The sequence below is a fragment of the Aethalodelphis obliquidens genome, unplaced genomic scaffold (assembly GCF_003676395.1).
Source record: "Aethalodelphis obliquidens isolate GAN/ISIS:26980383/991018 unplaced genomic scaffold, ASM367639v1 scaffold46, whole genome shotgun sequence".
Classification (NCBI taxonomy): Eukaryota; Metazoa; Chordata; class Mammalia; order Artiodactyla; family Delphinidae; genus Aethalodelphis; species Aethalodelphis obliquidens.
This window is the reverse complement of record NW_020837990.1, coordinates 2,137,800-2,155,689: the sequence shown is the minus strand read 5'-3', so window position 1 is coordinate 2,155,689 and position 17,890 is coordinate 2,137,800. Positions and strand designations below refer to the sequence as shown.

General features: G+C 48.6%; 1 protein-coding gene across 3 annotated transcripts in view; it reads left to right on the top strand.

The window, feature by feature from the left end:
• Window positions 1-6,819: 6,819 nt before the first annotated feature.
• UBASH3B (ubiquitin associated and SH3 domain containing B) overlaps window positions 6,820-17,890 on the top strand; it is a 142,671-nt gene continuing 131,600 nt past the window's right edge. For 2 of the 3 annotated variants that reach the window (XM_027081990.1, XM_027081992.1), the window contains exon 1: window positions 6,821-8,376. In XM_027081990.1, coding sequence (XP_026937791.1) covers window positions 8,216-8,376 — 161 coding nt within the window. In that variant the 5' untranslated portion in view covers window positions 6,821-8,215. Of the gene's footprint in view, window positions 8,377-17,890 lie in introns of all 3 variants that reach the window. The other variant, XM_027081991.1, reaches the window with a different exon arrangement.

Here is a 17,890-nt window from a genome sequence, read left to right as displayed (position 1 = left end):
GCGTCCGGAGCCTGTGCTCCGCAACGGGAGAGGCCACAACAGCGAGAGGCCCGCGTACCACAAAAAAAAAAAAAAAAAATTATATGAAAAGGAAATCAGGAGAATGATGAACATGGGGTACAGGAGGAAGCTACCTGGGGTATATGGGGAGGCAGGGGATGGGCTTGTTGGAGCAGGGAGTGGTCATTTGGTAAGATACTGGTTACTGTCAAGATCCTAACTTTTGTTTCAGGTGAAGGGTTTATGGGTGCTTATTGTATTATTAAAAATGAGTTGAGTAAACAAGTAGCTAGATGGCTAAAATTGAGCCATATATGGACCATTGATTACGATTAATTCTATAGTCCTAAGGTCTAATTAAACAAAGAAACTGCACAAATGTCATAGGAATGGGAAGGTGAGTACTGCACAGGGAAAAACTGTTCGATTAAGCCCTCAGCAAGCATGTACCACCTTGCTTGGTACTTCCATATTAGTGATTCACTTAATATCACAAAAACCCTATGAAGTACGTATTGTTGTTCCCATTTTAAACATGAGGAAACTGAAGTAAATTATCTTGCTTACTTTCCCAAACCTATAACCCAATCGTAGAAGGGGACTTATCCTAAAATGTAGCTAAACACTTTCTAGGGTGGCTTGGGGAGATGATGGAACAGGCAACTGGGTAGGGGAGGCAGCATCTGGCACTTTTAATATTTCCATTTCCAGAATGAAGATGGAAGAAATAGTGACCTGGCCAGAGCATTATTCTACCAATGGCTCGGCATTACAAAAAATTCCCTATTTGTATAGGTCATAAGTTATTTATGTTTGCTTTATGTATTATGCATGATTTGGAAGTGTAACGACAAAGCACACAGACCCACAAAGATTCATTAAAATGCATGTTATGGAATTTTAAAGTAAACTTACATTTTTAAAAAATTATTAAAATATTTTATCTTGCAATCCCTGAAACCACTCTGAATTTTTAAATGGTAAAAATATTTTTCCAAGTATTTTGGTTCATGGCTGTTGTTTCCACTCTTTTTTAAAAAGAATTATTTATTTATTTTTGGCTTCATTGGGTCTTCGTTGCTGTGCACGGGTTTTCTCTAGTTACGGTGAGCGGGGGCTACTCATTGTTGAAGCACGTGGGCGTCTCATTGCGGTGGCTTCTCTTGTTGCAGAGCACTGGGCTCTAGGCGTGCAGGCTTCAGTAGTTGTGGCACAGGGGCTCAGAAGTTGTGGCTCATGGGCGTAGTTGCTCCACGGCATGTGGGATCTTCCCGGACCAGGGCTCGAACCCATGTCCCTGCATTGGCAGGCGGATTCTTAACCACTGCGCCACCAGGGAAGCCCTCCACTTTTTTTTTTTTTTTTTTTTTTGCGGTACGTGGGCCTCTCACTGTTATGGCCTCTCCCGCTGCGGAGCACTGGCTCCAGACGCGCAGGCTCAGCGGCCATGGCTCATGGGCCCAGACGCTCCGCGGCATGTGGGATCTTCCCGGACCGGGGCACGAACCCATGTCCCCTGCATCGGCAGGCGGACTCCCAACCACTGCACCACCAGGAAAGCCCCCTCCACTCTTTTAAATCAAGGTTTTTGGAGTTTGGGGGGGAGGCTTTGTTTTTTGTTTTTCTTTTCCCTCAGGTTATTTTTAAATTTTATTTTTATTAAAGTATAGTTGATTTACAATGTTGTTGATTTTAGCAGTACAGCAAAAGTTATAGTACAGTTATACATATATATATATACATTCTTTTTCATATTCTTTTCCATTGTGGTTTATCACAGGGTATTGAATCCTGTGCTATACAGTAAGACCTTGTTTATCCATTCTATGTATAATAGTTTGCATCTGCTAATCCCAAACTCCCAATCCATCCCTCCCCCACTCCCCTCCCCCTTGGCAACCACAAGTCTGTTCTTTATGTCTGTGAGTGTTTTTCTGTTTCGTAGATAAGTTCATTTGTGTCTTATTTTAGACTCCACATATAAAAGTGATATATGGTATTTGTCCTTCTCTTTCTGATTTACTTGGCTTAGTATGATAATCTCTAGGTCCATCCATGTTGCTGCAAATGGCATCATTTCACTCTTTTTATGACTGAATAATATTCCACTCTGTGTGTATGTATATATATATATACCACATCTTCTTTATCCATTCTTCTGTCCATGGCCATTTAGGTTGTTTCCATGTCTTGGCTATTGTAAATAGTGCTGCTAGGAACATTGGGGTGTATGTATCTTTTCGAATTACAGTTTTGTCTGGATCCCTCGGGTTTTTACAGCTACTTAATTTTATATTGTTTCTTGGAAATAAAATTTCCCCTTAAGTTTCCTGTACATTTCCTTTTGTATACAAAAAGGAAGTTATGTGAGAAGTGGCATTAACCTTTGATTAAGCTTGTACTGTTTATTTCCCAACACTTCTATTGTCTTGTGGCAAGTCAGGGACACAGACCCTTCGGCAGTGACATTTAGGATGAGGCTTTTCCAAGGAGGAAGCATACACAATGGAGTGTCTCCTACGAGGATTCCAAAATAGACACGCTGGGAGTTTTGTTCAGAGACGGACAAAAGAGAAGTGAGAATAGACTCCCCCACTCTCTCTTTCTTCCTTTTGCAATTGAGGGAGAGATCTTAATTTTTTCAATGTATGAGGAAAAAACATAAGTTTTTTTAGTGGTTTGGATTGATGCTCCTAACGTTGTTTCAGCCTTACCTTTTCCTACCGTATACGAGGCTTCACAGATTCAACAACCCAGCAGTAATTGTACAAGTATAGGCTTCCTGCGTGCCCAGCACTGGGCTAAGTCCTACAGACAAATTCAAGACTGTGAAATAGTCACCAATCTCCAGATCCTTAGACATGTTATAACTGTGCCTCAGGACAGGGTAGAAAAGATATGACCCTTTTTAAATTTAATTTTTTTAATTGAGGTATAATTAACATATAATATTGTGTAAATTTAAGGTGTACAACATATTGAGTTGATGCATTTATATTGCAGTATGATTTCCACTGTAGCATTTTGTCAAGTCATATAACTATCATTTCCTCTAGTGGTGGAAACAATGTGACTTTTTTTTTCTTTTTTATAGAAGTATTGTTGATTTACAATATCATGTTAGTTTCAGGTGTACAGAACAGTGATTCAGTTATATTTATATATATACACATACACACACACACACACACACACACACACACACACACACACATATCTTCTTTTTCAGAATCTTTTCCCTTATAGGTTATTACAAAATGTTGACTATAGTTCCCTGTGCTCTACAGTAGGTCCTTGTTGGTTATCTATTTTATATATAGTAGTGTGTATCTGTTAATCCCAACCTCCCAATTCATCCCTCCCCCCACCCCATTTCCTCTTTGGTAACCAGAAGTCTGTTTTCTATGTCTCTTTCTGTTTTGTAAATAAGTTCATGTGTATAATTTTTTTAGATTCCACACATAAGCGATATCATATGACATAACAATAGGACTTTTTAAAGTTTGTTTTACCCTAACATTCGACCTGTGTGGACCCTTCTCCCCTCCCCCCACCCCACTCCTCACCTGTCCCTCCATTCCCAGCAACCTTGGCCCCTACTCACCAATCGGACTTCATTCCCCTTTTACTTTCCCTCTTGTTAAATTATGGTCTCTCAGAACAAAACTAGGCGTTAAAGATCATCTAGTTCAGTGTTTTTCAAAATGTTTTTTAATCTTCTAAACCATCTTCCCATAGAAAACCTTATATAAAATCCCCAAGAGGAAGAGAGGATGCCATGCTTTGCCCACTCCAACTTTCAGCTGACAGCACCAACCCCTGCCCACAAGAGTCCCCAAGGGTCCCCAGGCAAAGTCCTAGGAGTCCCCAGCTTAAGCCACCCCCTCATTTGGCAGATGAGGAAGCAGGTAAGTTCTCTATCCCTCTCATTTAGCCTAGAGAAGGAGAGAGAACATCTAAGTCACAGCCAACACCTAGGCGTCCCAATTCCTCGCTCTGGAACCTTCCCATGCCGCTTCCTTTCTTTCCTTATCGCATAGTTTCAAAACCTTCTGGCCATGAGAAATCCCCAGGAAGTCTAGGGGCTAATGGCATCCCAGTGGTTTGAAAAGTGCCTTTGACAAAGCAATATCCCAACCCTTGGGACTGGAGACATTCTGCAGACTTTAGTGCCTGTGCTTAATGGGATCTCTTGACCTTTTCTCGAGGACAGAGAGAAGCAGAAGGGAAAGGCACAGGACACACTTTCAGAAATTATGAGTGCAATTAACTGGGCCCGCCTGGGCATCCCGATGGCCTTGTCAGAAGGGCTGCCACACCAAGAAAGTGGCTGGGGCAGCGGGCGTGCAGTTAAACAGTGCTCACATGAACAGAAGGAGGTTTGTGGGGAATTCCCTGGTCCACTTATTAGGACTCCACGCTTTTGCTGCTGAGGGCCTAGGTTCAATCCCTGGTCGGGGAACTAAGATCCCACAAGCCGAGTGGTGCTGCCAAAGGAAATAAAAGAGGCTGTGGTCCAGGGTGGATTCGGACATGACCTGTGGGTGCAGGGGGACATGACAACTTGCTTCCCTTCTGAGAGAGCAGCGTGACGCTGATGTGTCAGCTTCCTCACTGTGTGAGGCCCCCTCTCTCCTCCCCACTGCTGTCAGATATCCTGTCCAATGAATAGTCATTCCTCTTCTCTTTGTCATATAACAATATAGACTTTTATAAAGCTTCTCCTAGCTTTTCAAAGTCAGTACAATTAAAGCACAATGCATCTTAGTTGCCAGCACCTTACTCATGCAGAACAAAACAGCTGCAGTCTTAAGTAAAATGAGTGCTGGCACTGGGCTGAAGCCTGATGAGGAAGCCGGGATGGGATTCCTGTAGAAGTGCCTCAGACAGAACAGTTTGAGTCTAAGGTGTCTGGTTTTTCCATAGTGCTTTTTCCAGGCTACCTAAAACTATTTTTATACCCATCATTTCCTCTCACAGTTTGCCTAGAGGAGGGAGAAAGACAATTCAATTTTTCTAGAGAAACAGAGATCCAGCAATTCTATGTCAAGGGGGATAGGAGTGAAACTGAGTCCCCGTAAAACTGAGTTCCGTTACCAAGTTTATGACTAATCTCTCTATCCGAAACTTTCCTTTCTTGTCCCCTCTGACTTCAATCCCGTGCGAACTGAACACTAATCCACCAGAGTCAGATGACTAAAATTGCTGTGGTTGATAACATCGTTAACGTACTGAAATTGCTGTTGTTGATAAAATTGCTGTTGTATCATTAGATATCATCATTAACGAACAAACTCAGGTTTCTCCAGGGCAAGAGGAGCTAACAGGCCCCCGAGCTATGGGCCACGCGGCCAGAGGATTGTAAACCAGAGACATCCTGACTCCGAGAAATGTCAGAGAAATATCACAGGATGAGGATTAATCGCAGCCTCTTTGTTCTTCTTTAGAAAAAAACAAAACCAAAAAACACCAGGGAATTCACTGGCGGTCCAGTGATTAGGACTCAGCACTTTCACTGCTGTGGCCCGGGTTCAATCCCTAGTCAAGGAACTAAGATCCCGCAAGCCGTGTGGAAAAAAGAGAAAGAGAAACCAAAAAAACCCTAACTCAGGGATCAAATTGGGATGGATCTGAGGCTTGTCTCCCACTTCCTTGCTTGGTGCCCTGAAATAAACACTCTACTTTCCTTCACCACAATCTGGCATCAGTAAACTGGCTTTGCTACACTTTGAGTGAGTGGACCCCAATTCAGTGCGGTAACAGGAGGAGTCAAAAAGGTTATTATTTGACCATGTTATTTTAATAACATGGCATCTCTTCATCATCATAGTAATGGCTGTAAGTGGTTGTTTGGAAAAATTTTAAGGGTTCAAACCACTTACTGGCCATGTGATCTTGGAGAAGATGCTTATCTCTGTCTCCTTCAAGATCTTCATTTGTAAAATGGCCAATGGTAATATGGTGGTACCTACGTCATTGTCTTGTCAAGGGACTAATGAGTTATATGTGGAAGACGCTAAGAACAGCATCAGTTCTCAGTAAATTTCAGTTGTTATTTGTGTGGTACTCATGGTTTACAAAGTGCTTCTACAGACATTAACGCTTGACTAGGTTCCAGATCGTTTGACTCCCAGCCCAGGCATTTGGAAGAAATTCAGAATATCGGGTAAGGTCCAGCGTCGTTTACCGAACACGTCCCAGGGAGGCTAGTCTACTAGGTATGGTTTGTCTCTTTGCTCCATGCCCAGGAGAAGCCCTCTGCATCGCTTCAGGGCACTTGCTGTGCTCCGGCAGAAGCCCCCACCCAGGAACTTTTCCTCATCCCCTACACAGCAGGAGACAGAATTATGCACATGGTTACTTAGGCCCCAGTAGTCCTTATCTCCCCACTTCCAAACACCACTGGATATTTTTTAGAAAACAAATTCTGGGCTAAGAGAATTAAGCTGTGTCATTTCCCCTGGTAAAACCCTTGGATGCTTTATAAAGCAACATCAAAAAGTTGCTCCTTGGGAGCCGGTCATCATCCCTCCCCCATGCTCCAGGCAAGGGGAGGAGCTGACATTTTTGGAGAACCCAGACTGTGTAAGGTTAGTTACTATGATGCTTACAGATAAGGACACGGGGCTGTAGAGAGCAGAAACAACTCATCCAAGGCACCAAAAGCTCTGGCTCTGACTTACCAGCCCTACAATCTTCCTCAACCTCTCTAAGCTGAGTTTTCTCTTCTGCAAACTGGGATAATAATCATACACACCCCATAGGGTCATAAAAATTCAATGAGTTAATTCATTTATTATCCTGAACACAATGACTGACACATACAAGAGCCCAATAAATGTTAGGTGGTGTTATAATTATTATTATTGCCTGAAAAAGAGCAGCCGGGCTTTACTCTCTGCCTTTTGCATTACACCAGGCAGGGTCCTTGTCCCTGACTGAGGACCGTAAGTTTGTCTCCGAATGGAAGAGCTTTAACATCCCCAAGCCAAGTTCATGGTGTGGGGCACTGGGGAGTAGGGATGTCTAGGACTTCCACCTTCTTTGAGGTGGGAGTAATTTGAGCCAAACTATGATGCAATTTACTTATTCGTCACTGCTGAGCAGCGGTGCTCCAGTCTTTACTTTGAATGCTTTTATTGACGGGGTACTCATTTGCTGTTGAAAATCAACCCATTCCACGTTGCACACCTTTTACAATTAGAAAGTGTTCTTTCTCTGTTCCGGCTCCCTCCACCCTCCTCCACTTCCCACTTCCTTCCTCTCCGCCTCCTTCTTCCTGGCATCTTCCCTTCCCTCTTCTTTCTGCCCTGTCCTTTCCCTCCCTTCCTCTCCCCTCCTAGGCCGAGAGCCCCAGGTTCCACCCTTTGCCCTGAAGTCACCGTCTAGGCCACGGAGGTCACGGAGAACACAGAAGGTCTTCAGTGTAGCCCTTAGCCAGCTGATGGGAACTTGGTCTCCAGGAACCGTAACCCAATCCTCTGGATTTTGCAGGGTCTTTGGGAATCAAAACGTTTTATCTGGGCCTCATGGCTTGGCCTTCTGGTGCATTAATGTCATCCATCAGTTCGCCCAATTTCCATTAATAAAACCCCGTCTAGAACCACAGGAAACTTGAAATGGGTTGATCTTGTGTCTTGAGGCCCAGCTGTCCCTTGATGGCAGCCATGGAGAAGCTGGAGCGCTGGGAGTGACTCTCCGGAACCAACTGGAACCAGTGTACACAGGCAGCCCTCGCTGGTTCGAATCCTCCGCCCAGAGCACCTGGACTCCACAGCTTGCGGGAGCAGCCGCGGGCTGCGCTGCCGCTTTAAGAGAGGGGCGGGGCCCGGGTACAGGCCAGGCAGGGCCGGCCCACAAGGCTCCTTTTCCTTTTTGATCCATTCAAAAATTACTCAGTGCAAATTCCCGGACTGCTGGGAGCGGAGAAGGAGAGGGGCGGAGGAGAGAGGGCTGCTGCGGGCGCCGTGCAGGGGGCACCCGGGCCCCGAGGGGCTGACGGCCGGTCGGGGAGAAGCCGCTTGCGGCGGGCCGTTCTGGCTCCGGTGGCCTCACCAGGAAGCGTCAGTCTCGACACCGGGGAAGCTCCGAGCGCCGCCGCCGCCTCCCTCCCGGCACCGGGTCCCCGAGCCCCCGCCCCGGCTCCGGGCCAGTCCTCCGCCCTCCGGGACCCTCCGGCTTGGGCGCCTCCCCGGGCGATGGCTGGCCGCTGAGCATGGCTCAGTACGGCCACCCCAGCCCGCTCGGCATGGCTGCGAGAGAGGAGCTGTACAGCAAAGTCACCCCGCGGAGGAACCGCCAGCAGCGCCCCGGCACCATCAAGCATGGATCGGCGCTGGACGTGCTCCTGTCCATGGGGTTCCCCAGAGCCCGCGCGTAAGTGGCCGGGCTCGCCGCCCGGGCGACCCCTCCCGCCCCAAGCGACCGGCCCTCGGCTTCGCTCCGGCTCGCCTCCTGGCGCCTGCCCGGCGGGCGGCGCGTTCCCCGCTGCCCACGACCTGTTGGGGGTAGGCTGGGCGCGCGGGCGGCCCGGGACTCGGTTCCTCCTGGCGGGGGTGCAGGGGAGGGCTCCGCGCCCGAGCGCTGGGCTGGGGGCTTGCTGGCGATGCCTACGGTGAGGCGTGCCTAAGGGTGCGGGATGCCTAAGGGCTAGGGCACAGGGTTCGAGTCCCGGGTACGGTGGCCCGCGCCCGGCCTCAGAGGGTGGGGCTAAGCGAGTCTCTCTCGGGCTCCCCGAGGTCTCCAGCGCTGAGCCCCCGGGGAGGCGGGGCCCCACCGAGGATTCGGGCACCCTCTTGATCCGGAACGCCGGGCTGGCTTGGGATCCTCTGATGGCTGGGAAAGGGCAAGGCACGGCGGGGCAGGGAGGCCGGCCCTCCCACTGCTGCGGCTTCCAGCTCCGATGTCGCTCTCGGGTTCTGCCTCCCTCGGAGTAGGAGGGGCGGGAGCGTTGGGATTGCCTCTTGTTCATTGATGGGGAGGATGGAATGAGAAGGGGAAGCACTTCCCCCAGGGGCCCTGGGTTCTCGTCAACGGTGACGGCAGCGCAGGAATCTGTGGGTGCCTGAGAGTGAGGAGGGGAGCAGTCCTCCCTCATCCTTCTTCCTCCGGGAGGGCGGGGTAGGGAAGGGCAGAGAGCGCGCAGGTGGCTGCCCCAGCAGCTTGCTGGGAAGAGGCCTGGTCGCCGGCACCAGGCAGCAGCGGCAGCAGGAGTCTTCGGAGGCTGGCCGCCCAAGGCCGTGGGGCTGGAACGCTGCCTAGGCCGGGTGGCCAGGCCCTTCTCCCTCGGTGAATTCCTCACATGCAGATTTCTTAGGCTGGGACACAAGGCCTGGGATCCTTGTAGGGCGCTGCTTCTTTGAATGACATCACCTGAACAGGGAGCTGGGCAAACTTTATCAGAAAGGGCCAACTTGAGGAAAGTTTGTCTTCTTCTCCCTTTTTTCAGGTGATAGTGCTAGGTCTCCCTTACTTGGCCTCTGGGCAAACCTTTATTCTTTACTAGTAACTTGGCTGTAATCTCTTGATCAAAACTGATCCCTGATTTTATCATTCCACCCAGCCTGCTGGGACAGGTCGGAGTGGCCTTGGAAGGCCATAAAATGGACTGACATTTCTGCCTCCTACTAACTTCCAGTTGCTGACGCCAGAGTTACAGGGAGAAGATGTGGTGGGCTCTGCAGGGGTGTGCCAGGTGTGGAAGCTGCAAGTCAGGTCCTTCGTATGATGGATGTGCATAGCTGTCCTTAAGAAGGGGCAGGTAGGGGCCAGCAGTCTGTGGGGCAAGGCTGCAGAATTAGCACAGCCCCTGGCATTCGCCTTTTCTAAAATGAGGCCAGCGTTAAGGACCTAAATTGCTTAATGAAGGGAAGAAATACTTAACTGAATTCTTCAGACCGAGGTGTTTGCTCTTTGAGGTGGCTTTAACAGGACATCTTTCCTGCACTGGGTCCAAGGGGCCTTGGCTACGTGCTGAAACATTAGGATGATGGTTTCATTTTGGCTTGTTCTATCCCTGAGATCTCATAATAACTAGCATTTAGTGAGTACTTACTATGTACTGTTCTAAGCACTTCACATTTATTATCCATTTTATCCTCCCAGCAGCGCAGTGAGAAAGGTAATTCTATGCCCATTTTATGAACTGGGGAACAGAGGTTTAGAGAGGTTGCATAACTTGCTCAGGGTCACAACAGTGAGCAGTGAACCTGGGATTCAAACTCAGGCATGTGTCGGCTCAGCTCAGGCCTCACATCCAGAACCAGGATGTAATGAGTTAATGTGGGTAAAACACTTAGAGCAGTGCCTGGCACACAGTGGGTGATCTTTAAGTGTTAGCTACTGTATTAGTTTCTGTTTTAACAAATTACCCCATTCCGGGTTGTTTAAAAACACAGAAATTTATTCTCTCACAGTTCTGAAGGCCAGAAGCCCTAAATCAGCATACCTGGGCTGAAATCAAGGTGTTGGCAGGGCTTTGCCCCCTCCGGAGGTTCTAAGGGAGAATCTATTCCTTGCCTCTTCCAGCTCCTGGCGTCTGCTGGCATTCTTTGGCTTGTGGCAGCATCCCTCCAATCTCTGCTTCTGTGGTTGCCTTGCCTTCTTTTCTTTCTGTGTCAAATCTCCCTCTGCCTCTTTCCTATGAAGACACTGTGATTGCATTTAGGGCCTCCCCAGATAATTCAGGATAATCTCCCCATCTCAAGGTCTTTAACTTAATCTCATTCACAAAACCCTCTTTTCACAGGTTCCAGGAATTAGGGCATGAATATTTTGGGAGGAGCCCCTTTCAGCCTATCACAGCTACTATTATTACTAGCACTGCCTCTCTTTACTGGAAACGTGACAGAGTGGGTCATGAGGAAACATCCTGGGGAGGGGGTAGGCTTGCTCTTCTGTCTTCTCAAATTCTCTGTCTTGGAGCATCAGAGCCCTTGGCGGTCATCTGATCTAGTCTACTCCCTACCTGGGCTGGCATCTCTTCTACTTCAGCCAAGAGAGGCTGATGTGGTCAGCCTTCCTCTTAATAACTTAATCAGGTCAGTAAGAAGAGGGACTTCTCCCCAGGGCCATCTGAGATTCCAGAGAGCAGACTTTTTTTTTTGAATTTATTTTATTTATTTTTTATACAGCAGGTTCTTATTAGTCATCCATTTTATACACATCAGTGTATACATGTCAATCCCAATCTCCCAATTCATCACACACACACACACACACACACACACACACACACCCCGCTGCTTTCCCTCCTTGGTATCGGTACGTTTGTGCTCTACATCTGTGCAGAGAGCAGACTTTTAACTTCATTCTGGAGAGTTGTGAAGAAAGAGAGCAAAGGCACCGGGCTCCACTTCTGAGAAGCCTCTTTCTTAGGCTTTAAGCCTGGAGGAAGGAGCGTGATGAAATGGAAAGTGGGAGAGAGCAGTGATGGTTTCCTGGATTCAGGAAGACCAGGCTGTGATGTTTCAAGAAGGAATGAGACCGAGGTCTGGAACCATCCTTTGGAGGGAATGGTGGTAACCAGGGCTGGCAGCTCTGGTTTCCCTTCTGGGTGTAACTGCGTCTGATCTTGTGCAGCAGCAAGAAGGGCCCTTCCACTGGGCTCTGGGTGGACCGTAGAGAGCACCGATGCCAGCAAGGCCCAGGTCCCATGCAGCCTGTGCTGTGCTCTGGCCTTGGATAAGTCACTCAAGCCCTCAGGGCCTGGCCGGCTCCCTCTGAGGGGAGCAGGATTAATTAGCGCATGCTTATTAAGTGCTTGACCGCTACTGAGAGGAGTCGGGTATGTTCCTCTAGCTCGTTATGCCCCTGGAGCGCCCCTGGAGCGGTGCTAGGGTTTTTCCACCCAACCGTATGACCTTTGGTCCAACTTAGACGCTGCTGTAGAAGAACAGCAGCCATGTGGAGAAGGTTCGAGAACTGGCCGTTTATATCGTGTGTGTGTACGCGTGTGCGTGTGTGTGTGCATGCACGCACACATGCAAGCACAAGGCACGGAGGTGTTAGGGAGGCCTCAGGAAGGAAGCTTTCAAGGGGCCAAAATGGCCTGTCCCTTCCTTTTTCTTTCTATGCCCTTAGCTCTTCCTTTTCCCCAAAGTTCTAAAAATAAAGGCCCAGCTTTGTCAAGACTGGAGTGAGGTAGGTCGGAAGGAAAAGGAAGAGTGTGTGTGCTGGGAAAGGCCTGGGGCCAGGAAGGGCCCGAATGGATCACCCAGGAAGGCAGGGTGAATTCTGACCGAGTGTTGCCTTTTTTGTTGTTGTCTTTTGTATCTTTTTTTTTTTTTAATTTTTATTGGAGTACAGTTGATTTACCACGTTGTGCCAGCCTGAGGTGTACAGCAAAGTGAATCAGCCATAATACATGTATTGATATGTCCACCCCCCCTTGCAGGTTCCCCTCCCACAGCGGCCAGCACAGAGCACCGAGCAGAGTTCCCTGTGCCACACAGCAGGCCTCTGTTAGTTATCCGGTTTATATATAGTAGCGTGTATATGTCAATCCCAGTCTCCCAATTTATCCCCCCCAACCTTACCCCCTTGGCGTGTTGCTTTGTGTTCCCTACTTGCTTTTCTTACTTGCCTCTGTGGTTTTGGGGGGCAGCGGAGGCTTCTCTGCCACTGGAACTCTGAGAGCAGCCACCCAGCAACTGAATTTGATGAGGCCCCACTGACACGACTCTGGCCTTTTGTTTTGGTTCCATTCGTTCGAGACTGCCTATGGCTAATACTTTGTCTACAGCGCATGGCTCTCGAATGTTCTCTAATGATTGAGAAGTAGAATTTTACAGAAGGACCCTCTGGCCGGGGTCTGATGCCCTGAGTCCCAGCCCAGCTTCTGACCGACACTTGAAGCATTTAGGTCTTCTGTTGAACCCCTTTCCTCAATATCCTGTTCAGCTTCTGTGCTGTGTAACTCACGAGGCTTTGTGAAGACCGCATGAGCTGAGGGGCAGGAAGGGACTCAGAACTAAGTTAAAAATATAATCTGGACCCAAGGTAGATAGGATTACGGTATTATGGTGTTGGATGAAAAGAAAAGGAAGGAGGTGAGATCGTGGTGGTAAATCTCCAGCAAGGATTTACATGTGCTGTTAGGTTGTTGATATCTGAACAATGCCCAGCGGAAGAGCAGGACAGTGGCGGAAGGAAGGAGCTGGACTAAGTGCCTTTGACTTTGCTTTGGACAGTCAGCATTAGCTATGCATCACTGCCCAAAGATAAAAGCAGCTCGGAGCTGGCAACACAAGGAACTGAGAGGCATCTTGCAGAGCCCGTGAATTCAAGCATCCGGTTTCTCCAGCTTACCTGCTGGTGGACATTGGATCCCCTGAAAGTACCTGGTCAGCTCAGCATCTCCGAATCGTGGCTGATTCTGGGTGGGCGCTGCAGCTGCGTTCCCAGGGGCCTTGGGCAGAAAGAGGAGACCAACCAAAGCCCACGTGGAGTGAAGGGATCTTAGAGGGGGATGGGGCAAGCAAGTCTCTACTCCACCCGTCATGGCCGTTCACCCACACAGCACTCCCCCCTTACACGTGTGTGTGATTTTGTGGGTGAAAAGTTGCTCTCACGTGCCCTAAATATCCCTCTTGATCTTGAGAAAAGCCTCGCTTTATTTATTTATTTTTAAAATATTTATTTATTTAATTTATTTTTGGCTGTGTCGGGTCTTAGTTGCGGCACGCAGGCTCTGTAGTTGAGGTGCACGAGCTCAGTAGTTGTGACATGCAGGCTTAGTTGCTCTGCGGCATGTGGGATCTTGGTTCCCCAACCAGGGATCCAACCCATGTCCCCTGCATTGGAGGTGGATTCTTAACCACTGGACCTGAAAAAGTCCTGGGAAGCCCTGAGAAAAGCCTCGTTTTAAAGATTAGGTGACTTAAGTCTCAGAGGACTTCCGGGGCATGCCCTGTGTGAGGCCATGTTGCCATGACAGCGTTGGTCTAGAACTGCAAGTCCAGTGAACTTCCCAGGCTACCCAGAGGACCTGGCTCCAAAGGGAAGACCTTGGCATACATTCATTTTTCACTTTCCTGAGGTATAATTTATGTACAATAAGCTAAACCTATTTCAAGATTGATGAGTTTTGACAAATAAATATACCTGTGGCATCACCTCTGCAAGATAGCACGTGTCCTTCGCTCCTGTAAGTTTCTTTTTGCCCCCTTGCAGTCAATTCCTTCTCCACCCCTATCCCTGGGCAAGCAGCGACCCACCTCGTGTCACCGGAGATGAGTTCACATTTTCTCAATCTGCATACGAGCGGAATCATACAATGCCTACTCCTGTGCCTGCCTGGCTTCTCTCCTGATATTTATGAAACTCATCCATGTTGCATGTAGCAGTAGTTTGTCTCCTTTTATTGCTGAGTAGACCTTAATGTATTTGGATGGGCTAATAAGGTAATGATAACCCCTTGCACACAGCGTCTGTGAAAATTTCCTGTTATGCCCTAATACTACCTTAGATTTTTAGATCACTTTAGAGATGACAAAGCGGATTCATGTACCTAATCACTGTTAAGTTTCAGACATTGATAATTTCATGAGAAAACAGGTTCAAATTCAGTGCCCCAGAGAGTGAAGAGCATCCTGCCTCATGACTCTATCCTGCGGTTTTTGTCACTACCCCGCCCTTGGCGGCCTCAAACTCTAACTGCTTTTCACTGAGTGGACAAGAGTGCTCAGTGCTAAGGGCTTTGCTTTTCAGAGAGGCAACAAACCGAGGGAACCCTGTGTCTCCCACCAGCTCTGCTCCTGCTGACAGTGGAGGCGGAGCTCAGCGCCCCGCTCGTCCGGGCGGGCATCTGGTGTGCATGTATGTGAGGGTGTGACCCTCTTCTAGGGCAGGCAGAAACTGAAGAGACCCAGTCACCCTCTGCCTGATACACAGACGTCTCACCGTGGCAGCTGTCGGCACAGCCTGGGTTTGAATCCCAGCTCTGCCTCTTCCCAGCTGGTGACCTTGGGCACGTTGCTGAACGCCCTGAGCCTCAGTTCACCTGTCTGTACACTGTTGATAATGTTGACTGAAAAAAATGCCCAACCTAGAAGTTGAGGATTTTGTTTTGTTCGGGGGACTTGCTGAGGACTCAAGCCCGAGAGGCAGCCTCTCAGATAGCTCTGGGGGACGGCTCTCAAGAGGTGAGGGAGGACCCAGGGTATATAGGAGTTTTGCAGTAAAAACCAGGTGGTCAGAACATCAAAAGATTACTATTAATTAAAGAAAACCAGACATCTCAAGTTAGTGGGTTTAGCACTTTTCTATGTATGGGAAAATGCCAAGAGTCTGGGCTCACTGAAATCATTCCTTGGAAATGCACCTCAGCTGTCTGGGGCCAGGATCCTGCTTTTCTCCATCCTGAGTCCCCTCAGGGTGCACAGTTGGGGACGGCTGCAGTGGCTGCTGGCTTGATGGTTGCGACATCCTTTGTTTACTGAAATGGCAGGTGACATTCTTCGTCCACAACAATAATAGTATGTAGCTCCGTAGATCCTTGTGAGGGTTAGGGGTGCAGAAAACAGTTGGGGAACGCCTGTAATCCCTCAGTGAGGAGGGAGGCGTGACTGCTACTCCAACGGTGATTTCATTCCACGTGACTCCCTTTGTCTCGGGGTTCCCGGTTGTCCCCCACTTTTATATCTCTGCTCCTCACTGAGCTGTGGCCGTGGAGTAGAGGCTGATAGCCTCCTTCCTCAGCATCTTGTCCCCGCAAACTGCCCCGGGGTTGCCGGCCGAGTGGAAGCGGGCCCCCGGAGCAGAGCAGGGCCATCCAAACTGCTGGCTGTAATAAATGGCCAGGCTGGAGAGTTGAAGGGGTACCATATGGTTGTCTTCTGATTCATCTCAAATGGAATCAGACTCCAGCCCTGGAGAGAAAAAAATAAAGTGCACTGAAGAACGGCTCCTGCATGTGACGGGCAGGGTCCCAGGCAGGACAGAGTTGCTGTTGGGAGAATGAGATGGCTGTGGCCCCCTCAGGGCTGAAAGCCCTTGTCTTCTTCATTGGGAAGTTCTCCAGGTTCCACTGGGGGTTTTCCCAGAGACTTATGGGAGAATCTCTGAGTTTTCTCTTCCCTGGAAGATGGAGGGATAGATGTAGCAGCAGCCTGTGTCCTCTGGACCTTCTGTCAAGAGCTCAGGCTATGTAGGTGATGTCCGTCCTTGTTGGTCCTCTGGCTAACATCCCGTTTTGCTGGTGACTTTGCTGTCATGTTCTTTTTGCCACCTGCTGCTTAAGAGGATGAGACTTATGGTGAAGTGCCTCAGGTGAACATCCAGAAATTGTCTGAGCTCCTACCGTGTGCACAGCACCCTGTTAAATTCTGTGCAGGAATAGATGAATGTCAAGTTCTGCCACCTGGCACTCTGAAGTCAGCCACTGGCTCTAGCTGGCTGCACATCCTCCACAGTGACTTTCTGAGGAGCCGGTGTGCCTTTTCTTGGCCTGGGTGAATAATTCTCTACAGATAGTTGACAGGCTGTAGGTTTGGCCCTCACCCCACAGGTGGCCCAGGGGTAATGCACGATGAAAGCAAACTCCGTGTACCTTTCTTTCAGAACCCCGCCTTGGGCTTTCACTCTGCTCTCACTTGTTGGCTGTCTGGACTCCTATACATCCTTTTCCTTCCCTGGGCCTCAGTGTCCCACCTGTAAAAGGGGTTGACGTCAACCACCTCTCTGATCCCAGTTCTGGTGACTCGGGGGTGACATGGACAGCGTTTTTGTTCAACGCAAGGATGTTTTCACTGCCTCGTGTGCTTTTCTGTTCCGGAATGTTTGGCTTCTCTGGTTTTGTTTTGTTTTGCTTTCCCCAGTGCTATATGGTCAGATTCTTCTCCCTTTAAAAAAACTCTTCAGGACTATTGATATTCTAAAGAATAAATGAATGGAAAAGAAGAACAATACAGGGCAATTACAACGGTGGGGAGTCGCCTAACGAGTATGCGTTATTAGTATAATTTTCAAATTGGTATGATGTGCTTTGCTGCAAAATACAACCACAATGCTGGTTAAATGAGAGAGGAAGTTAGTGCCCTGAGCCCAGCTGCTGGGGGAAAGAAATTGCTCCTTGGTACCTTTTTAATTAAAGGGACATCTCCCCTTCTACAGAATCACCAGCTGTTTGTGTAACAACTCCCATTGTGTTCAGTTGCCCCAGTGGAAGAATAAACATTCCTGTACATAAAGCAACGGTGGCAGTGAACTCCACCAGGACCAGCTATTGCCACACACAGTGGGAAGCTGAGAGAAACACCACCATCGCAGCTCACAGCAGTCCGGAGCACGCCGAGAGGAAGCTGACAGCACAGATGGCCAGAGGCGGCCAAAGGTTTCAGATTTCTTTTCAGGTTTTGCGGGATAAACCTTCTGTATGAATCAGGTAGCACGATTGTTTAGAATCCTACTTCCGTGTTGACGGTGCCCCATTCAGAAATATTTACTGTGCGCGTTGGCTCTCTGTTTATTCTCTTATCTTGGGCAGGAAGCAGGGAGAGAGAAGGAAAGAAACCTGCCTTGAATGGCTGCTTTTGTGTACAGTCTCTTTAAACACAGGCGACCACACGTAGAACCACACAGGGTTGCTGGATTTCCGAAACCGCAGCATCTGCTGTCTCCTTTCTTAATCAACCTGTCCTTGAATTGCCTGCATGCCTTTCCTTTCTCCTCTTTTTGCCTCATCAGATTTTAGCCGCCCTGGAGAACTAGTTCGACCACAGTACAGCTGGCCTCCCTTCTCTTTGCTTTCTTCTCCTTCCCCTCCCCGCTCCCTTTCTCTCTATTATCCTCTCTCTTCCATCTCTTCTCCCTCAAGCTTCACTTTGTGAAGTAAGCAAGGTAGAGAGGCTCTTCCCTCCATCACCTATGAAGTGCTTTGTCCAAGGTCTTC